The sequence below is a fragment of the Cupressus sempervirens genome, chromosome 4, assembly GCF_028749045.1.
Source record: "Cupressus sempervirens isolate cs-2001-9-10 chromosome 4, ASM2874904v1, whole genome shotgun sequence".
NCBI lineage: Eukaryota > Viridiplantae > Streptophyta > Pinopsida > Cupressales > Cupressaceae > Cupressus > Cupressus sempervirens.
This window is the reverse complement of record NC_143121.1, coordinates 824,709,585-824,733,281: the sequence shown is the minus strand read 5'-3', so window position 1 is coordinate 824,733,281 and position 23,697 is coordinate 824,709,585. Positions and strand designations below refer to the sequence as shown.

Here is a 23,697-nt window from a genome sequence, read left to right as displayed (position 1 = left end):
AGAGTTGAGATTGCTTGAGGACAAGCAATTTCAGGGAGGGCGGACTGTGATGTCCCCTTCTAGCTAGAGACATCACTTTAGCTGGTGATTAGCCTATCAGAGACCCTCGTAGGCTAATAAGATTGGATAGAGGGTCACCTTGGTGTGGAGATCCTCCAAGGACCAGAGCAGAGTACTCTTCTGGGTTGCCAGAGTTTGTTTATGATGAGTTTTGCTTTGAGTTTGGCTTGGTCAGGCTATTTTTAGCAATTTTGGAGTTATAAAGATATACCCCTGCTATTTTTAAAAAAGGGGTATGGTCATATGCAGTTCTATCATGTTAGCTCCCAATCCAAACGACATTCAAAAATGTTGAGTAATAATGGAGATATTAATGTTTATTTAGTTAAAATAAACATTATTGGTTTTGAGCCTATATTGTTAAGTTATAATATATAACTTAAGTGAGAGTCATGATATCATGAAATGGGCCATTGTTTCAATTAATTGTGGGTCCAAGCTTATGGAAAAATTAAAAGGGATTTTCTAAGTTTTAATGTAATAACATTTTTAATGTTATTATTATATCTTTTATCCCACATTGAGCGTGGAGACTCATTCTAGAGTTGAGGAGTCCTTATAAACAAACATTGTCTTCCTTCAAGAGCAGGTTATGAGAATTGCTTAAAAACTTTGCCTTGTGAAATTTCTTGAAGTTGTGGCAACAAAGGTTTCTACAAATTTGAGAAGAATTCAGACTGTGGAGAACGTAGTATCTTCAGAGTTGATGCAATTTGAGAGTGTGAAATATCACTTGAATTTTGCCTGTGAGTTGACTTCATTCTGGAGTCAATATTGTGTTTTAGTAGGAAAAAAGTGGATGAATCTGTTTACAGGTTGGAAGGGGTTATAACAGCAGCTACAGTGCTGTGAACAGTACAGAGCTACAGTGAATTAAAAATCAGAGATTTAATATTGCAATTTTTGATAGGCGTTGCTCAAGGAGGAAGCAACCAGCAGCGTGGTTGCGTATTGGAGACAAAAATCAAATTTTTTCCAACTATTAATGATGATGTTTTTAATGTATTCTTCCAGCAATAAGTATTGTACATACATTAGGAGCCATCTGAATAAATGAATTTGATTAGCATTATAACCAAATTTGAGTTATAATTTTAGGTAAGATTAGTTTTCAACATTTGCATTTTCTTTTCATCCACTCAAAAACCCAAAAACAGCTTAAAACATTCAAAAACAAACCAAAAACAATCATTACACCCAGGGAAACAAACAGTGATCAGCGTAGAGCCTATTTGGGGTTCTTACATGCATCCATTCAAAAAAGTGGCAGGAAATATTGGTTCAGCGGACAGATCTAGCAAAGCATCCTAAGAAGTCTCTCCCCAAGGTCGTTTGAGTTCAAGGATAAAAATCTTATCAGTGGACAGATCTAGCAAAGCATCCTAAGAAGTCTCTCACCAAGGTCGTTTGAGTTCAAGGATAAAAATCTTACTCTCAACGTCTCCTGTGAACACAACTCAGAGATAAACAGATAAGATGCACAGCAAATTATAGTTTCCCAATAAGTCTCCGCCTGTAAATTATATGAGTTTTATACTACGCTTTTCAATAAGTCACTATTCTTGAATAGATGATATCATATGTTATGAAGGTGGACAGGACAGCCTTAAACTGCTGATTGATTTTTTGAATTATGCAACTTTATTTGTATTCATGAACATAGAGAGACGTGAACCATAATACTTTTGATAACCTTGATACAAGCAAAGATTCAAGTATTCTCATGTTATAAAGCAAGAAAATCAATTTCTCAAATTAGTAAGAATTAGTTGTTCTCCCTTTAGTGTGCACGTCCCATAACTTCCAGCAGGATACAAGTATAGCTTTCATTACCATAACAGGAACCCACGCTAACTTTTTGCCATATCTCGGTTCAGGTCAAATATTCTCAAATTTAATACATTCCTTTTTCAGTATGATTTGCCATTGTGAAGCTCATTCCGCATAATCATTTCTAAAAACTTCTCACAAATGATGAATTTACTCGCCAATAGAGACCCCTTTTTCCCATCAAACAAAACCAATTATTTAGCAAAAAACTAAGCTTGCCAAAATTCACACATTCTCCAAGAAAGTCACCATCCATAAAACAACTATATTTCTCCTTTTCATCGTGTATGCAAGCTTTATAAACAAAAATATTACATGGGTTTGCCGATGGTTTAAATTTAATGCATTCATCTCAAGAGAATCATTTGGTGTGTTTAAAAGTTTTCCGGCCATTAATTGCTAAAAATATATTAAAAAGTTAACATGATTCAAAAATACAAGACACTGCATCCAAACTCGTTTACTTGGAAATGAAAATCCTGTTCAAATATCTCATTGTACAACCTTAATGTCAAAAAGAATATGCCAAATATTATATACATATCCTACTGACACAAGGTGAGACCATTCAATTTTGATTCAACTATTTCATAACGGTTTGCATCTAACAAAAGTAATGCAGCAACCCAAGTGGCAGCCAAAACATGGTTAGCCTTCGGGTACCGAAACAGATACTGAGACTTTTTGTCAAGCCATACAGACAGGTCAAAAGATGAATTGGATAGTCTGTGAACCAAAACAATTATCCTGCATCGAGTCTTCACACTAATAATAAGCCTTTCTTGGATTGTTCTGCAACACAGAAAAATCTCACATTTCAGTATTTCTTCTGTTAGCAAACATTTCATCAACATACAAAGCACACTTTAACTATTCATCCTCAAGACATTAGATGCCTATAGGCAATCTACTCACAAGAGGATTGGGCCTGTAACGGTATCCAAGCATCATCCGTTTTTTGTATTGTTCATAAATATCATCCTCTGGAGTCACTTCTCCGGGTTGTGATGCTCCAACTCCTAGGTTATTCAATTTCACATTACCTGCCTCAACTGGATCTGCACGGCCTGTCTTCCCACTACCAAGTCCCTCACCTATTCAAATATTCAGCAAATTCTTTAACTGTAAAGAGGCATATAATGAAACAGAAATTAGAATTTAAGAATTTATAGAAGATCATCTGACCTTCTTTCCAGCCCATCTTGGATAGCAACCTATGACCAACATTATCTGCCTGTATTTTGGCCCTCTCTGCTGCTTCCTTATTAGATTTCAAGGCAGCAGCATCATTGCAGGCCGCTAAAAATTTCTCCAACTCTTCATTAGGAATGTAGTCACCCATGTGGTGACCTTTTTTAGGGGGGCCTGAAAAATAACATTTGGAAATTAAAAATAATGAAAGCAGATTTTAGGAACTTGGTTGCTAAAATTAGAGTAAACAGACACAAATCTTTTTCATTAATAAATACCACCATAATTTAACTGTAGTTCCGTTCATTGTGATATGAAGAACCATATTCTACAATAAAGTAAGTCTAAAATACAACCTATTGCTAAACTATCTTCAGCATAGAGTCTAGACTGATAAATTTTCATGTTCAACAAAATAAGTTTTTTTAGGGCAGGATATAAAAAGAATACTAACATAGGAACAGACATGACATTCTCAGAACAGATCCTACTGCATACCTTGAAGTGATGCTGGAGGTGGCATTTCGTCCTTCGTCTTCTTGGGAGGCTTCCGGCGCTCCTCCTGTGCAGCTCTTTTCATATAGTATTCCATCATCGCCACTGGATCTGCTGGGGATGGTGGTTCAGAACCACGTTCTTCTGTACACAGAATCGAACCAGAATATAGAAGTCCAACATAAGACATTAACCATTGAAGTTAGCTACACAAAGATATTAAGCTCAAATCTGAAGAATGTGATTCCTATCATATATTTTTATATCTCACTATCAGTTTAGAAATAATTACAACTAATGGAGCAGCAGATGAAGGTATGATAAGGATACAAACACTACACAATTGCTGTCAATAAATTGTTTTCTGGCAAACAATAACCAATTGGCTAATAGTTGAAATTGAGGATTCAAAATTATGCTGAGAGTACAAATTGTAAGACGACCCAAATCGCCACATTTATACAAAACTTGATTTTAGTCCTAGTTATAAAATGCCAGAACATTTATTGTTTTATTATACTAAGCTTTTAAACTCAAAATATCAAAAAATGGACAAGTATAACACATTGACTGTTAAAAAATGGACAAGTATTACACATTGACTGTTAAAAGGAAAAGGCATTGAATACAAAGTCCACATGATTTATTACGAACAAGCATGCCAAGGCAAGAGAAAATGTCCCAGAAAGAATATGTTACAACATACACCACAACTTGCACGAAAAGACGTGGTTATATCTTCATATCATCAATCTCAAATAAAGTAACAACATAGAATTTCTTATTTTCTTTAAAACATCAAGAAAACTTGTCTCTCAAACAGCTTCCTAGTAGAAAATGAAATTAATTTGCAAATATTATAAATTATTAGTTGCTTTCAGGCAATATGCCAATTAAAAAACAATTGCCGCCAATTTATATTTTCCTTCAGAAAATGGAAAGACTCATCAGTAAAAATCAATATTTTTTCCAAGAACATATTTATAATTTGTTTTCCAAATAACCACAAATCTGCTTGGTAAAAACAACAGTCCTGAAGATGTGGATCACTGATTGGTGTGCAAGGTCAGCATTATAGGGATTTGAAAATTCTGAAGATTGAAAAGGGATTTGAAAAGACAAGTAAAATAAATCATACCTGACTTGCCTTCACCACTGCCATCATACAGCGCAGAAGCTGGAGTTTGATATTTCCCACCTTGATGAGTTCTTTTATGCATATTAGGATGTGGAGATGATACAGTGCTTGTACTAGCTGCAAGTCACATGAACAAGGTAAGACCTAGAGTACATAGCCTCTGCATCTAGTTACTAAAACCCATCAATTTTTAATATGAACACCTGTGAAACACCTCATATTTGAAATATTAGAAAATCCAGTGATAAACGACTTCATATTTCCTCTTTTTATAGAAGAAATGGCTTCTAAAATCTCAATGGACAAGAACCAGTTCTCAATAGATAACAGTAAATATTTGCAAATTTACTATTGAGACAATCATAGATTCATTGTGGATGCCGAGATGAGGAAAATATGGTTACTAAACTGAGATATCTGAAGCCAGATGACTCGAAAAAGATCAAGACATAAAAGACATAGCTAGACAGCAATATGGTGCATAAATAAAAATAAGGAAATCATAAAAGTGTTATAATTAGTGGCCACTCATGACTAAATGGAATTTCAAGAAATCAAAAGGTAAGATTTGAATGTCTAAAACCAGAAATGATAGGAAGTGCAACACATGACAGCAGACCCACCTAAGAGATGGTCAAATAAATTTTCATCGAGAATCAAAAAATACCTCATATAAACACAAAATGAAGAATAATATAGAACAATGTAAGACGTGCACTCAGCATATACTACTAAGATATAGAGATCTCGTGCATAAAATTATAAGGATTGCACATATGCCTAAAATCACCAAAATGAATTGTCAATATGTTAATTTATGATAACCTGCTGCACTCTTCACATAAAAATGTCCAGCCTAAGAGATGCTGGACGGATTATATTAGACATTAATACTTTAATATTATAAATATACCATTATAAGAATTCTGAGGCTCATTTGACTGCACAAGGGCTCTCTCTTCTTTAGCAACACGAGACTCATAGTACTTGTAGTCAGCACAGTGGACATCAAACAAGAACCTGCAATGAAAAACGCTATAACCATATTAGAAAAAAAAATAAAACAGAACCATCCATTATTCAACAAGGAATATCAGCAGGTTGAATACACTGGCCATTTTTTAAAAACTGATAAAAAAATTCTTTTAAGAAAGACATAACTATAATTAATTATTCTAGGCTCTAGCTGCCACTCAAATGATAGTATCATCTAGAAAATTGTTGAACATTCAATGCATTGACTTCAAAACAAAATACCCTCTTGATAATCAATACAATAAAATGTATTCTATGTTTTAGCTTCATAACAACAAAAAGATTTATTGCCCTGAATCCTCTCAAAATTCAATGTAAATATTGCACAACAATATATTATTATCTCAACCCAGCATCAATGCGGCAGAGAGAATGCATGGCCACATAGTGTTATTTATAAGGCTACCACTTGTAAATAACACCATTGGTTCATGCTTTGTGTCAGCCCCATAACCGCAACATGACACAAATAGCTTTTACAGAGCAATTGATACAACTATTATCATAAGTGAAAAAATTCTTGGACTTGATTTCCGAGGAAGAATAAATGAGCTGATGACTAATATTTTTATTCGCTTCATAATCACACTATACACTCATCAAATCAGATGTGCTCAAATAATAAATCATTAAAACTTCCACTGTGGGCACAGGTTCAAATTCTGGAGATAAGTGTTACATGCTCACATGTACAAGATGCTAACTATTGAATTTGGCATATCTACCACACTCCAATTCTTAGAGTAGCATAACCCATCATGAGGCAAAATGCTAGTCCTGGGAGAATTTGATGGAAGGGTAGCCATGGCATCTAAGCTGAACGGTAGCCACAATGATCATTTCAGGATTTGCCAATCAAAGAAAAAGAATACACATACCCTTTTCTCAGAAGACGGAAATCTCAAACTTACTATATCATTCAAGACAGTTGTCATCAATGAAATGTTTATAATTATGGCATTGACATTTGATTTACTCTGCTAAATTAACATCTCATAAACCAGCTATAATAATTAAATTGTTTACAATCTTGGCATTGACATTTGATTTGCTCTGCTAAATCATCATCCCATACACCAGATACAAGGCCACATACACACTGTAGCAAAAATATATCTATTTAGTGGTTTAGATTCAAACTATTACAGAGAACTTTTGAATTTTAGAAACTAAAAATCATCTTATAGTCCTCATATTTTATTACATAACTTCAATTCTACTACTCTTAGCAGCAACCAAAGACTTACAATTCATTAACGATTATTGCTTGAATAAAAACTATTGCAACGTGAACAAGTGAATTGTTAAAAATGTATCCAATTTTTCACAGCAAATTAATAATCTTGCCATCTTAACTGACAAGCATTATATAATGTAACAGAATAAGAAAAAGAAGATCAAAAAACTATGTTTGCCTTTATGCTTTCCAATATTAGTGTGCCCACCAAATAATCACAACATCTTACTTATATGAATAACTAGAATAATCAAGAAATCATCATTAAAATTTATCTACCTATATAAAGTCTAATAGACTAATACTAGTTTAGTATAAAAAGATTAAGAAAGTAACTATATATAAAAATTGGGGAGAACAATTTAATGTGAACATTTAACATTTTAATTCAGTATAAATATTTGCACAAGATGAAAAGAAACATACCTGAAAGGTGTATCTCCAGGATTCTTCTGCCTCGTAATATTTTCAAATTGTCTACCATTTTTGGCAACGAAGCATGCTAACTTATCAGCAACTTTCTTTACTTCTGGATCATTAGGAGGTGTAGGTGATGCTGCACGTCACTTACAAGATTGATTAATACCTAACGCATGAAACCAAAGAAATAGGAAAATCACTCAGAAGAATACAATATCTAAAAAATTAGTATTCTCTTCCATCACACCAAATTTCAAATTGAAAACAAATGAACATTAACATAAAAGAAACACCAAACTTAACAGAATAATAACCTATTGGTAGAGTAAATGCCTGTAACATGCTCTTGAAAATAAAGGACTGTTTATAATGAATATTGTTCTGAAATGATATCCTTAATATTAAAATCGGTATTCTCTTCCATCACACCAAATTTCAAATTCAAAACAAATGAACATTAACATAAAAGAGGCACCCAACTTAACAGAATAATAACTTATTGGTAGAGTAAATGCCTGTAACATGTGCACAAAAATAAAGGACTATTTATAATGAATATTGTTCTGAAATGACATCCTTAATATTACAAGTTTCGGTGACATTCTTTTTACTTTGCTTGAAATCTCCAAGTTTCAGTAAGACACTTTTCAACACAAACGAATACAGATAAGGGTAAAAATGGTATTCTATTGAAAATAAATTCAGCTAATTCCTGGACACAATAACATGGATAATGATGGAATCAGTAAAACAAAAAAATTGTTTTCAGCTTCATCAATATAAAATCATATATACAAATCATTAAAAAATATATATAATTTACAGTCTAAAATTAGAAATAAAATTTGATTATCACAATCACCATAAAATTTATATTCGTAAATTATATGTTATAATACATTAAATATCAATGTTAATAGTTCACTGCCGACCAAAAAAATAAATTAAATTAAAAACATATTCTTGAATAACTTCTTATTTTAAACATGCATATTGTACTATAATTGTAATGAATGAAAAGATAAATGTTAAAACTTTTTTAATTTAAGTACTAACAAAACATTTTAAATTAAATTTAAATTAGTATAGTATTTACATTTAATACAGATGGAATTAAAAATTTAAATACATGGGAATGAGCATATTGAATACTAATACAAAAAAAATTAAAAGTTAATATTAATAAAATTATAATATTTAAGCCAGACTCAATGTTATCACTTTGCACAAAAACCAAGTTTCACTCACTTGGTATTACTACTTTAAGTTTAAACCAAGATTAATATTTATAGCCTAGTGGTATCACTTAAGCCTTAAATAACTTGTGTTCACCCCCCTTCTGTAACTGCTTAAGCCCTAATTTACTTGTGTTCATCCCCATTCTGTAACTGCTTACGCCTTAAATTATTTGTGTTCATCCCCCTTCTGCAACCAACAAACATTCAAAGCTCATTTTAGAATTATAGTACAATCCCAACATATGCCCTGTTTTAGTATTCTATTGTAATACAAAAACAGCACGACATCAAATATTATGCACCTAGAGGTTAAAGAGAACAAGGAAAATGTAAAACAAAGTCAAACAAAGAGCCAACCTTTGATAACAACTAGATTTATGTAGACTACTAAGGATTTTTTCTAATATCTTAGGGTATAGATTTTGTTTTGAAAACGTGGACTCGGATGATATAGTCAACTAGGTCAATGAACCCAAAAGGCATGGGATCCAAGCTGTGTATTTATATGCCATACAAATATCCATAATGGGAAAGCAATACATATTTGTAACCATTATGAGTAATGCCGGTACATGTATAAGAGAGGGTGTGATGTTTTTTCAATTACCTTGCTTGGAATATTAACAAATCCAAAAGAGGAAGGAAGAAAGAAGATAATTTTTGTGTCTCTTACATTCTCAAAATATAACAAGGTATTATCTAAAAAAGGCATGCATAAAATCACAACTTACAACAATGTGGCCATACTCCTAAGCCCAAATCTTATTTCATACAGCCCTTTGTGTTTGGGTGTATTGTTCATAATGTGATATCCAGTCCTATTGTTTATAAACTGGATGTGCATAGTGCCAACAAAAGACATAAAAGGGTCCAAGGGAAAATCCCTTTTTATTAAAAAGATGGTAGATATCCATGGTGCAAACAGAAGATGAAAAAAGGAACCACGGCATCCAAAGATATGAAGAGTCAAAAAAAAAAAACAATTACACATAATGGCATGATAAACCAACAAGACCTGCATCACAGACTTATACTAGACCAAAGGGCAAGAACTACAAACAAGCCCATGTTTAGCATTCTCAAACGTCAAAGAGATTTTGAGAATTTTGGAGGACAGAGGGAAACTAGGTAGGAAAATTTTAAAGGTAAATTCATTGTTGGGGTGAATTTCCAGCAAATGCTGAGGCGCATATTTGATTATTAAACCCCAACTTCTCGTGCCTCCCAAGCTTGACAGAAATATCTAATGAAAGGTATAAAAACAATAAAAGATAAGAATTGATTGTCTCTAGTAAAATCAGCAAGGTATGCTAAAATAATACCAACACCTTTGAACTAGATAAAGTTTGACACTGTCATGTCAGTATCTTAAGGAGATCAATTAAATGATTAATCACAAAGATTCACATCCTAAAGATTGGTGAGGTTGGTCCTTGCCCAATACACTAATAGTCTAATAGTATATACTTATAGCTGACAAACTTCCAATGTTTGCATTAGTGCATTCATGGGTATTTTTCTGCACTAATGCTCTACTAGCTTGTACTCATAAAACAGAGAGGACAAGATCTACTGAATATTTTTTCTAGTTATCTACCACTACTATGAATTTCTCTATTCTACAAATTAAATTTGAAAACTACGAAGTTGTTTTCTGTATAATATTTTCAAATTGATTATTTAATAGGTTGAATAGGAAAGGAAGGAAATGACAAGTTACTTACCATTTTGCTCTGCATCCTGAGAATTCTCTGAGATATCAGACCTCTCCAATTTTTGTTTCTTTTCAGGTCTACCAGATTGACCTTTTTCATTTTCGTTGTAATCTTCATCTTCTTCATCACCGCCCAGCTTAATAGGAGCTGTTGCTAGCTTTGATTTCTGCTTCAGACTAAAAGCAAGTTTCCCATTTGCAAGAATAGCACCAGACTTTGGAAGAGCAACTGGTTTGAAAGTAGAAGCCTTTTTAATAACCATACTGGTTTTGGGGGCATCAGGAGATTCAGATGAAACACCTGTTTTAATTGATTGTGAAGGCGTCTGTTCTTTATCCTGCTGCTGCTGTTGTTGTTGGAGTTGCTTAAACCGTTCTAAGAAGGAACCATCATTGGCAAACAGGCTCAAATTATTTTCACCTTCCATCACCCCAAATCTATGTGCTTCTTTCGGTCCCAAATACTTTTACTGAACTCACTCACAACTGCAATCTGCTTGTGTTGCATGCAAAGATAAAAGCCTCCAGAAGCTGACCAAAGTATATGTCATGTAATAATTGACTGCATTACTCAAGATTAAAGTTAGAACAATAAACAAAGCAATACTCACTCAAACAAACCCAAAATATTGGTCAACATAATCAACCTGTCCAATTGAATTTCAGGCACAAACTAACGGTGAAGTATTTGTTCAATCTATGATTCTAAAATCTTTGTTTCTGAATAACTAACTGAGCCTCTAATTTTCGTTTTTTTCCTACGAAGGGCAAAACACTGTTACTTAGAATGATATAGCCAGTAACAGTTATCCATACAAAACCAAGTAGCCACAGCAAACAATCATTTTCAGACAGTAATGCACAAATAGAGTTATAAGGATCACTCTCCCCCCTTACTTTCTCCTGCATATTTGATGTAGATCCTCGACGAAAGCATACAGTCAATACAGATGATCCTGGGTCCCAGTCTTCCACCCTGCTCAGAGTTCCGGTTAGCATCCTACAAAAAAATCACTAAGACTCAACCTACAGTTAACATGTATCTTTTTTCATTGCCCACAATTTTCTAGCAATGCAACATGCCTAAACAATCAAAGACATTAATATTGATAACCCTGCACTAACACAAAAATATATTGATATAGGACCCACAATTTGGCATCACCGGCAACTACTGCCACTACAGATTCAAAAACCTTAATTCACATGTTCCTCCGAGCACGAATTAAAATTATATCAACCCAAAAATATCAACAAGCAAAGGTGAAACCACAATTTCAAAGACACGTGAATGTTTCTCTACGGCCCACAATTTTCAAATACAGAAAATGGAATGCGGCAACAAGCCCAAAAGAAGAAAAGATCCGAAACCGTCTTAAAATATTCTTCCCACCCAAATCCAAACGCAGACTATACCAAAACTACAAAAGAAGCGTACCCAGAATCATCTCAGATTGTATACACCTATAGATCGTGATTTATAGCCACACAGAAACCTGTCGGTTAACTAAACGAGAACCAAAACCTAGTTTCATTCCTAACTTCCACTACAATCTGACTAGACATACATTATCCTAACAAAACAACCATTTCTATAATTCCAACTACAATAATACATAAATCTACAACCCATAATTTTCCAAAGCCAGCGCAGTATACCTTAAAAAATGAAAAGATTCAAAACCTGGTTTCCTCTGCATTTTATTACAAATTAATAGATGCTAATATTCTAAAATCTTAAACCTAACTAGGCTCGAAATTCTCAAAATCAAACGACGAACAAAAACCTAAGAACCAATCAATATTCAACTGCCTATTCAAACCCTAGAAAAAATCAGACCCGGAATTTTTTTATTTTTTTCTTGCGATATACCAGAACCTAGCGAGAGAAACTGAATATTTTGCCTTTCAAACTTAACACAACGACGATCTGGGCCATCTAAAATAAGTTCAAAAACCGGAAGTTTCGTACCTGAATATCGAATGGAAAGGCCTAGTTGATGTATTACACCTATATGGGCAAATCTCCAAAGAGATTAAAAACTGAGGTAATCTGCAGAAGAAGCTACCCAAATCAAAGCGGAATTTCTCGTAGGCTCATAATTCTTCGAAAACTTTGGCAGATACAGACGATGACGCCTATAATGGATAAATTATTCACAATTTCTCTGCTTTTTAAAAAATTAGTAAATAGACCAGGTTATCCCAATTCTTTATTATAGTAGGATTTCTTTCACCTTGGAATTAGTTTTAAGCCTTTGGACCGACTACGGACTTATTGGGTAATACTTGTTTTTAATATTGTTATTATTATTAAAATTTGTTATTAATTATTAATTAAATTTATTGGTATAATGTTGGATCTCCTTCTTCAAAAGGATTTGAATATTCTAGGTGTTTAATTTAGAGCAATTTTTATTAATACGTGTGTTCTAATAATACGACTTAAATGTCTATGATGTGAAAATCTAGTCATTCACAAATATTTTGTAAGATATATTCTTGGTTGAGTCTTTTATAAATTGTGGTTAGTGGTAGTAAGCTTGCATTATTTTTTCTTGATACTCTATTAAAAAAAATGAATATAAATATTTAGGTATTTACTCTCAAATATATGATAAAAGATCAAATGTGTTCTAAGAAGCATTGTAGAATAAAATTAAGTAAAAATAAAAGAAATAGTAGAAGAATGATTACAGGTGATGAGTTTAACTACAATCATATTCTTGGTAATGAGATAGATTGTTGCTAATGTTCTCAACCATAGCGCAACTCATCCATTATAAGATGGATTAATACAATTAGAAGATCCTCAAGAAAGTTCAAAAAATAATGTTTGCACCATTCTGTATGATAAACATTATATTGTTTTGTCTTCACTTGTCTACATCTCTCCTATATGCATCGCTTGGGAAGTGTGTATGGGTGTGTGTGCATGCATGTTCTTGATCTCTTTTTCATTGTTCATACATGTGTGTTAGGCAATTTTCTGAGTGAGTGGAGTGGGACTGGTTCAATCACGTGTGTGGTGTCTATTTGTTAGTTTTCCTAGCTCTTGAGGCATTGGAAGAGTGGTTGGGAATTGGCATGGTAAACTGGGAGCTCGTTTTAGTTGAGGAATTCCTCTTTTTTTGTTAAGCATGGCCTTTTTTGGAGGATTAAATGTTAGTAAAAAGGTGTCATTTTATGAAGTTTTGATGGGGTTGATATATCCTTGTCCATACATACAGCTAATATTAATTTTCAAAACAATATCATGACTTAAGAGGGTTCGTCTCAAAAGGGAGGCCCTAAGATTCTAAAAGTGAATGAATGCCTTAAGAGGATCCAAACTCAATTGGTTTTGGTAATTCTATCAAACTTAGTTGTAGTTCAGATGCGAAATGCTTGACTAATCATGTCTTAACTTTCAAGTTTTGGGAATTTGGGTCTCTCTCCCTTTTTTGAAATCATAAGCTTGTTTGAGACTTTGAATCAAAAGGGTAATAGGAGGCAATGCTAGAAACCAATAATTACTTCATCGTGGTGTTTATTTGTCTCACATATCAAAATAAGGCCTTTGAAAGAGGTCTTTATTTTTACAGTTAGATTAGATTGTTCATCAATACTTAGTATGCTAGTTTTTATACTATGGAGCTTCCATCGACGAGGGTCTATACCTATGTATGCCTTGATTAGTTCTTGTTGGAGTTCTAGAGGAATGGTTTTTGATATAATTTATGTACAACTTGGCAATTAAGTGAGTTGTCACAATAAATACTTGCTAAGAAGGTGAGTTCTTATGCTTCTGTTAGTATGGAAATTGATTAAAATAATTCTTTCAAGGATCTATTACACATTTATCTCCAAGTCCATATCACATGTTTAATGTTAGAAATAGGGAATATTGAGAGAGGTGGTGAATTGGTGTTCCACAAACTTTTTCCCAACTATGGATATCATTAACAAACTTTAAACTTGTATATAAGATCAAACTGAAAAGTAAACATAACCATAACATAATGCAACTCATAACACCATTATTTTTTAATTAGGGAAGCCCTGGCCAAGGGAAAACCCTAGGGATGTTACCCACAAAATGATCCACTAATCTAAAGTATCTTGTGAAAGATATTGACCCTATTAGGAGTCCATTACATATGTATAGTGTATTTGCCCTTGCTAGAGGACTAGGTCTTGTTAGAAGCCTCAACCATGTAAGGAGTTGGTATTACAATACAAAAGTATGCTGGAAGAGCCCACTAATTAAACAAGCAATAATGTCTTTACAATACTATCAAAGGAAATAGATACAAAAATCTTTACACAATGCGATATCTTCAATGACTAATATATCCTTGTAGCTATGTCTTCAAAATTGATCATACATTCATACTACTTTGTACTAGCATCACACTTACATCAATAGTGATCATAGATAGTGCACATTCAAACATTATAATATTACCATGTTTCATCATGTCAACCATGTTGCTTGTTACTTTTTTCAATATATTGAATTATCATTTGTCACTTGTGGGTTAACATCTATAATGTCACCCCAACATTGATAAGGCATTGTTTTAGTAAACCAAAACAATCCCTTAACTAAAATGCCTTTACCTATATTTTGTCCGTTCAATCCTGTACCTAGTAAACTTGCTATAACTTTGTCTGTACACATCTAAAACTTAACAGTTGTTACCATGTGTTCTTCAATATTTGTACTATCTTCACCTAAGAGTGCATGTGCTCAAGTGCCTCCAGTGAAGTGCATTGAACAAAATAAGATGATTGTTCACAGTTTCTCTTCATGACACTTAGACAATTTTCTAAGTCTTTGCATGCAAAACTTTATAATATGTTTTTCCCTCTTCATATAAGGTATATGTTTCCATTAATGACAACCTTAACAAACCTCCTTATCCAAATCACCAACAATCGCCCCCTTTGGCATTGATGGCAACATAGGGGGAAATTGGCTAAGTCCAAAATTACAAAACTTTACAAAATTATGAAGTAAATCACAACACCATCAAAGTTCAAAAATGTGGATCATTTATATATTCATTACCATCTTCTTCTACATGCATATGCTCCCCCTTAGATTATATTCTAACTTATATCTCCCTTCATATCAATACATTACAATTTTCCATACAACTACTGTATCTCCCCCTTTGACATCAATGACAAAGGTGAGTCAAAAAAGGGTATATACATGTCAAAAGTGTTTTACCTTGATGTCTCTAATTTGATTAACTAGATAGAAGGGTGATGTAGTCTATGAAATGTTTCTTTAGGTCGCCAAATTCATTGTCTTGTGCATATTTTATTGCATCAATTATTCTCAGTAAGGTACATAGCCCATAATATGGTACTTGTAGTACTAAAAGATCTAAGAAAGAAAATTTTGCATAGGATTATTTTGCTTCTAAATAGGTATTCAATTGTTTCTTCATAGTGTCAATCTTCAATGTGAGATTTTCTCTTAATAATGAGAATCTTTTTAGGATTATTTCCTTTTCCAACTCAAGAGTTCTCATTTCATCATTTATCTTATTGATCTCATGTTCAACATCTAAGATATTTAACTTAGTATCTTTGAGCTCATCAACAACTTCCTCCAATTCACTAGTTTTGTCTTTAATGCTCTTAAAATTTTCTTTTCAGCATTTGTGTGCAAGACCACACTCGACATATATGGCCTTTCCTTCTACTTGTGCACTTCTCAACTCTTTGATTTGTATGTCTAATGCAGTAAAGATCATTTGATATTACTATGTATTGTGATGAACAATTTTACATCGTACTACAATGAACAAGTTTGCATCATGTTTAGTCTTCACTTTAAGATTTGCTACCTCTTCAAGTCTATCAAGAGACTACTAAATGCATCTATGACCTTCCCATTTCTCTTCTCAATATTTGGCTCACTTATATGTATTGATGAAGGAAAAGTGTTCTATAATTTATTAATAGAAAGCTCTAGAAGCTCACGTGCATTCTTGCTTAGCTTTCCTGATTCCTCAACAATCTTTCCAATTAAGAATGTTGTTAACTAAAATATTCTTGAATGTCCATGTTTCCCTCAAACATTCTAAATACATCCTGTCAAAAACTAGTAAGAAGTGTTTCAAAAGTGTTGAAGAAGGAGATTGGTAAGAACAAATTGATACAAGTATGATCAATATGTTTTAATTATTGTTTTGTCACTGATGTCAAACCTGCTATTTGTTGGTAAGACAATTGCTCATATGATTCAAGTACTATCACTTATTTGATTGATGAAGAGGATTTGATCAAAATATGTAACAATAACACCTAGAGGAAAGGTTGAGTTATGTTATGTAAAGGAGTATAAGAATAAACTAAGACAGTGATAACATGATGTGTTGGTAATCTACTTAAAGTTACAAAGTTTGGTTACACTAAGCAAGTTTAGAAGAACAAGTTAAACAAAGTTTGTCTACAAAGCTTGACCAAGTGGATAGTAGGTGCCAAGCAAAGTCAGTGCAAGCTGAGTAGAAAATCAGTTGGAGCTAAGTAAAATTCATTTTAATGTATGCCGAGAAAAACAATGAATGCCAAGTAAAGTTTAGTTGATGTCGAGCACCAATAAACTTTAGTTTGTGCTGAGTGATTTTTCAATGGATGTCGAGCAATGTAGTATGTGCCAAGCATTAGAAGCAAATTACTATTGAGTGATTGAATTACTTGAAAGATCATGAATTTGATGGATCTAAGCTAACGAGTTTGTTTTCTTGGATTGTGTGAACCAGGTGGAAGATAAGATTGATGAGCTGGTGGCACAAAATTCAAGGTAAACTATTTTGAGGCAAATTCAAAGAGGATTGAAGGAGAAGTTTCTAGAAGTGATATGGAATAAGGGGTAGATTTATTGAATCCTACCGAATCTGTCCTAACCCTAAATTGGATGATGGAAAATAAATGACAAAAGATCTTAATTTCCTATTTATAGGAATGACTAGTCAGAAGCAAGGGTTGTCATGTGTGAAAACCTAAGGAAGACAAGGAGACAAGGGTTTTGCTTCATCAAGTGACCTAAGAAAAGAGTCTGCATTGGCATGTTAAGCAAGAAGGCTTAAGGGTATGAATGCTTGAAGGGTGAACAAGCTATCAGAGATAAACTATGTGAAGGCTAAGCATAATGGAGGACTGAAACAGAGATCTATAATTTGTAAATGGAGTTATAAGTTGTTATCAGATCAAACCTTATTGTTACTCTCTAATAATTGTATCAATATAGGGTAAATCCTTTGGATTAAGGTTGACCTAACAGTCATTTGTAAATCCTTTAACCAAGTGGCATTCCAAGTGAATGGTCTAAAGTCCTCTAACAAGGCTCATTCCTAATAGGGTTATTGAAATCCTTTAACAGGGTCACATTTAACAGTGTGTATTATAACCTTTAACCGAGTTGGCCTTTCATAGGGCATCACTTCAGAAGAGTGAAAAAGAATAGCATGTTACTAGTGCTTTTTCCCAAATTGGGTTTCATGTAAATCATTGTGTCAAGTGTGTTATTGAATCTATTATGTTTCATGTTTACATTTTTGCAAATTGATTTGACAGTAACCTACAAGTTTTAAGTGATTGTATAATCTTATGGATGCATGTGTGATGATAAATGGTTTATGGGTTCACTAAATTGTGAAAAGTTTTATTTGTACATCTGGACCTTGGATAACTGATTCACCCCCCCCCCCCCCCCCGCCCCCTCCCCCCCCCCACCCCCCTCCCCCCCCCCCCCCGCTCTCTTAGTTATTCTAAAAGAATTCCAACAATTGGTATCAAAGCCATCTACTTAAGTGGACTAGTTTGAAGGTACTAGAAGCACAAAGATCAAGATGTTAAAAAAAGAAGTACCCAAGCTTAATAGAGATAACTTTCCTACATGACAAATTTTGATAAACCTACACCTTGGAGGACTTGAAGATCATGCACAATCTACCATTACTATTGAGCATGTTGATCCTGCTGGAGCCCCAACAACCGAGGATATGAAAAAGAAGAAAGAACACAACCATACAATGTTGGAGATCGCCTCTACCCTAAGCTATGTTGAATTTGATGATATTAAAAATCTTGATAGTGCAAAGAAAATGTGGGATGCCTTAACTACTATCTATGGAGGCGAAACTTATGTTTTAAGAGCCAAAGTTAAAAGTCTTAGAGGTAAGTTTGATGTTATGAGAATGGAAAAAAGTGAAAATATTGCTCAATAATAAGGATAAAAGAAGTTGTTAATGCAATAAGAGGAGCTACTAGCACAATAGATGATGATATTGTACTAAGCAAAGTTTTAAGAAGATTGTTGCCCATATATGCTATTAGATTTTCTACAATTCAAGAACTGAGATGTATACCAAGGAATAAGCTATCACTTGGTCCTCTGGTAGGTAGGCTCGCTACTTTTGAGCTGTCTAACTTTGATAATTATAAACCTAAAAATATTGAATCTGCTTTCAAAGCTAAGCTATCATTGAAGGAACTTGATGAAAAGAAGAAGAAGAAAAAGATAAAGTATGTGTCCAATGACAGTGATACAGATGAGAGGATGTAGATCAACTTAAAGAACTACTGGCAATAAGATTCCACAAAGGTAAAGGAAAGTTCAAAGGTAAATTACCTATCATTTGTTTCAATTGCAATGAGATTGGTCATATTGTTTCTAGATGTCCAGAGAAGAAGAACCACAAAGGTGGTGATAAGTACAAAAGTAGAAGAGATGAAGACAACAAGGATTGCAAAGACAAAGGCAAGAAGTCTTGCTATATTGCTGAAGAGGAAACAAAAGACAATTTTGATGAACATGATGACGAAGTGGTGTATGTTGCAATGAAGGATGAATCTGATAAAGATGAGGCAACTATACTTGTGGCTTGCGTGAACAAGAATGACAAGTGGATCATTGACAGCGGATGTTTACATCGCATCACTGGAGATAAAAGTAAGTTCATTACCTTGAATTATTATGATGGAAATAGTGTAAGATTGGTAATGATGCACCATGTTTGATAAAACGAAAATGTTATATCAAACTCACAGAAAAGATTTTGTGTGACAATGCTTACTATGTTGAAGGACTTAACTATAATCTCTTAAGTGTGTCACAACTAAATAATTCAAGATGTAAGATTGAGTTTGAAAACAATATTGCTAAAATATATGACATTGATAGAAAATTGATTGGAAAGGGTGATCAGACTGGGAGTAATCTATTCTACCTTGACATAGAGTATGCTACTTGTCTAGTTGTGAATTTGATGATGTGTGGCTATGGCACAAAAGGTTATGTCATGTTAATTTTGATAACTTGGTTAGTATCAGTATTATGAGAAAAATTAGAGGTTTGCCTAAGTTGAAGAAACCTGATAATATAATGTGCAAACGATGTCAGTTAGGCAAAATGACAAAGTCAAGTTTCAAGAGTAAAACTCACACCTCTAAAGAAATACTAGAGAGTGTTCATACTGACTTGCGCGGACCAACTAAATTGCATAGCTACAAAGGAGATAAGTACATTATGTTGTTTGTTGACGATTATTCTAGAATGATGATAGTTATGTTTTTTAAATAGAAATCTGATGCTTTCCAAATGTTTTAAGTGGTACTTAGCAAGAGTTGAGAAGGAAATAGGTAAAAGTCTAAAATGTTTGAGATTTGATAGATGAGGACAATTTACATCAAATGAGTTTGAAATGTTCTGTAATGATAGAGGAATCAAAAGAAAGACATCTGCTCCTAGAACCCCTACACAAAATAGAATTGTTGAAAGGAGAAAGAAATCTGTAATGGACTATGCTAGGACAATCGTGATGGAGAAAAATGTTTCTTTAAAATACTAGAGAGAAGTTGCAAGTACAACTGTTTATATCTTGAACTATGTACAAGTTAAGAAAGGTGCTCGTTCAACACCTTTTGAACTATGGTATGGATACTCACCCAATGTAAAATATTTTAAGGTATTTGGAAGAAAATGTTATATTCTCAAAGACTTCGGGAATGGTAAACTAGACACAAAAAGTGAAGAAGGTATATTCCTAGGATACTCAACAAGAAGTAAAGCTTATAAGTGTTTAAATACTAACACTAACAAAATTGTGGAAAGTGCAAATGTAAATTTTGATGAATATGCAGAAGTTCATGAGGCTAAATCTATGAAAGAACCAGAAGAATATAAATAATTTGTATACTTTTATGAAGGTATGCCTACTAAAGAAGATGTTGCAAATCAAGCTACAAATCAACAACAAATTTCAGTGACTATCGAGTCACATACTATGAATACTGAGTTGCATTCAGGAACTGAGCTACATTCAAATGTCGAGTTACAAAATGAAGTTGAGGTACATTCAGATTCTAAGATTAATGTACATGAAAGAAATGCTAAGCTACCAGACAGAGATGTACATAGTGACTCTGAAGTTGAAAGACCAATGAAGAAACAAGAGCTAAACCAAGATTGTCCAAATATGTCAAGAGACATCATCCTACTACACAAATCATTAGAGATAAAGATGCTAGACCAATGACAAGGAACAAATTGAGAAATGATACATGTTTACTAAGCATGAAAGAACCTAAGTCAGTGAGAGATGCCTTAGAAGATTTAGATTGGAGTAAAGCCATGGAGGAAGAAATTAAACAAATTGAGAAAAACAAAACATGAACTCTAGTTCCTAGACCAGAAGACAAAAATGTGATTAGCACCAAGTGGGTATTTAGAAATAAGCTAGATGAAAATGACAAAGTCACAAGGAACAAGGCAAGATTAGTCTACTAAGGTTATGCACAAGAACAAGGAATTGACTATGGAGAGACATTTGCTCTTGTTGCTAGATTGGAAGGAGTAAGAACTCTACTTGCTTTTTTTGCATACAAAGGTTTCAAAGTTTATCAAATGGATGTTAAATCTGCATTTTTGAATGGCATATTAGAGGAAGAACTTTATATAGAACAACCAGAAGGATTTGTTGATGTTAACAATAAGAACCTGGTATGTAGATTACATGTTATGTAGATGACATAAAGCTCTATATGGTTTGAAACAAGCACCAAGAGCATGGTATGAGAGACTTCATAAGTATCTTGTGAAGATTGGATTTGAAATGACTGATGATAACAACAATCCGTAAATGAAGGCAGAAAAAGATAAAGGTATTTTGTTATCTAAAATTTTTGTTGATGATATCATATTTGGAGGTCAAGATGCTTTATGTAAGGCTTTTACAAATGAAATGAAGCAAGACTGAGATGTCTATGTTTGGAGAAATCAAGTTCTTTGTGGCTTTGCAAGTATATCAGATGAAAATGGTATATACATCAATCAGTCAAAGTATGTCAAGGAAATATTGAAAACTTTTGGATTGGAGGATTCCAAACCAATAAGTACACCTATGGTGACGAGATACAAATTGTCAAAGAATGATGATTCAGTTGAGGTGAATCAAACATTATACAGGTTTATGATTGGCAAATTACAATATGTTGTACATAGCAGACCTGGCATTGCATTATCTGTAGGGATAGTTGCAAGATTATTTGCTAATCCCAAGGATAATCATTTGATTGGTGTAAAGAGAATAATGAGATATCTAAAAGGAACACAAGAGTATGGTCTATACTATAAGAAATATGAGAAATTTGAATTAAGAGCCTATACGGATGCTGATTGGACTGGAAACATTGATGACAGAAAGAGCAACAGTGGAGGAGCATTTTTTTAAGGTAAGAGGTTGGTTACATGGACTAGCAAGAAACAAAATTGCACTTCACAATCTACTGCTGAAGTTGAATATGTTGCTGCTACTACAAATTATACAAACATTGTATGGATCAAACAACTACTCAAAGGTATGAAGGAAGAGATCATAGAACCAATTATACTTTATTATGATAATACAAGTGTTATAAATATATCAAAGAATCCTATGATGCACACAAAGGCTAAGCACATTGCAATCAAGTATCATTACTTGAGAGAATTAGTTCAAGATAAAGAGGTGAAGATGGAATATGTTAACACAAAAGAGAAAATTGTTGATATCTTCACAAAACCACTACCTAAGGATGCTCATGAGTATCTAAGAGGTAAACTAGGGGTGATACCCCTATCAAAGGCTATCTAAGTAACAAAAGGAGTGCCCTGCATCAAACAAGTTGATTTTCATATGTTACAAATTGATGCAGTGGATCTTACTTTAGGAGCTACCTAAAGTAATCAAGGAGCTGGAACTACAAATCAGTCATAAGCAAATTGACAGAGGGAGAACTTGAAGAAGTTTATATCTGCATCATAAGATGTCAAGTCTTTTGCATTGTTGGCAAAGAGGGGGATAATTACTAATCAAGGGAAATACAAGAAAGAAGGAGATAGTTATTGATCAGGAGAAATACAAGAGAATACTAGAGATTGGAGAATTGAACAAAGAGGGAGAAATCCTAATATCTACCTAGTAAGAGGGAGATAATTGTAACCTATTAAGAAGATGAAAGTTGCTAATAGAGGGAGAGATTTCAATACAAGGAATTATTTTGGGTATTTTGTTGGTCTTACTATTTAAGCCTAGTCAGTTTGGTTGATTAGTTTGGTTTGCCATCAATGCCAAAGAGGGAGATTGTTGAAGAAGGAGATTGATGAGAACAGATTGATACAAGTATGATCAGTTTGTTTCAATCAGTGTTTTGTCACTAATGTCAAACTTGCTATTTTTTGGTAAAACAACTGCTTATATAATTCAAGTACTATCACTTATTTGATTGATGAAGAGGATTTGATCAAAAGATGTAACAATAGCACCTAGAGGAAAGGTTGAGTTATGTTATGTAAAGAAGTACAAGAATCAATTAAGACAGTGATAACATGATGTATTAAGAATCTACTTAAGGTTACAAATGTTGGTTACACTAAGAAAGTTAAACAAGTTAAACAAAGTTTGTCTACAAAGCTTGACCAAGTTAAACAAAGTTAAACAAAGTTAAACCAAGAAAAACAAGTTAAACAAAGTTTGTCTACAAAGCTTGACCAAGTGGATAGTAGGTGTCGAAAAAAGTCAGTGCAAGTCAAGCAAAAAATTAGTTGGAGCCGAGTAAAAGTTCATTTTAGTGTATGTTGAGCAAAATAGTGAATACTTAGTAAAGTTTAGTTGATGTCAAGCACTAATAAACTTTAGTTCATGTCAAGTGATTTTTTAGTGAATGTCGAGCAACACAATATGTGCCAAGCATCAGAAGCAAGTTAATGCCAAGTGGTTGCATTACTTGAAAGATCATTAATTTGATGGATCTAAGCCGACAAGTTTATTTTCTTGGATTGTGTGAACTAGGTGGAAGA

At 33.4% G+C, this 23,697-nt stretch overlaps 1 protein-coding gene across 3 annotated transcripts; it reads right to left on the bottom strand.

Annotated features, from left to right (window-relative positions):
• Nucleotides 1-2,254: 2,254 nt before the first annotated feature.
• On the bottom strand, nt 2,255-12,546 carry LOC149563924 (SWAP (Suppressor-of-White-APricot)/surp domain-containing protein / D111/G-patch domain-containing protein). Of its 3 annotated transcripts, none has more exons than XM_089827035.1 (10): nt 12,331-12,546; nt 11,256-11,358; nt 10,369-10,920; nt 7,413-7,542; nt 5,628-5,734; nt 4,715-4,831; nt 3,580-3,720; nt 3,076-3,255; nt 2,806-2,984; nt 2,255-2,682 (listed from the first exon to the last, which is right to left on the bottom strand). In XM_089827035.1, the coding sequence occupies exons 3-10, from the start codon at nt 10,784-10,786 to the stop codon at nt 2,656-2,658; spliced, it is 1,299 nt and encodes a 432-aa protein (XP_089683161.1). In that variant the 5' UTR covers nt 10,787-10,920; nt 11,256-11,358; nt 12,331-12,546; the 3' UTR covers nt 2,255-2,655. The 3 variants fall into 3 exon arrangements, with proteins under 3 accessions (XP_089683161.1, XP_089683162.1, XP_089683163.1); XM_089827036.1 differs by having other exon boundaries at nt 11,256-11,334; XM_089827037.1 differs by lacking the exon at nt 11,256-11,358.
• Nucleotides 12,547-23,697: the final 11,151 nt, after the last annotated feature.

Excerpts from the sequence above, each read along its gene's own strand:
- LOC149563924 (XM_089827035.1), bottom strand. The coding sequence starts at position 10,786 with ATGGAAGGTGAAAATAATTTGAGCCTGTTTGCCAATGATGGTTCCTTC. Across the intron at positions 7,543-10,368 it reads TCAGGATGCAGAGCAAAATG|CATCACCTACACCTCCTAAT; the intron begins GTAAGTAACTTG and ends AGTGACGTGCAG. Across the intron at positions 4,832-5,627 it reads GCCTCAGAATTCTTATAATG|CTAGTACAAGCACTGTATCA; the intron begins GTATATTTATAA and ends TGTGACTTGCAG.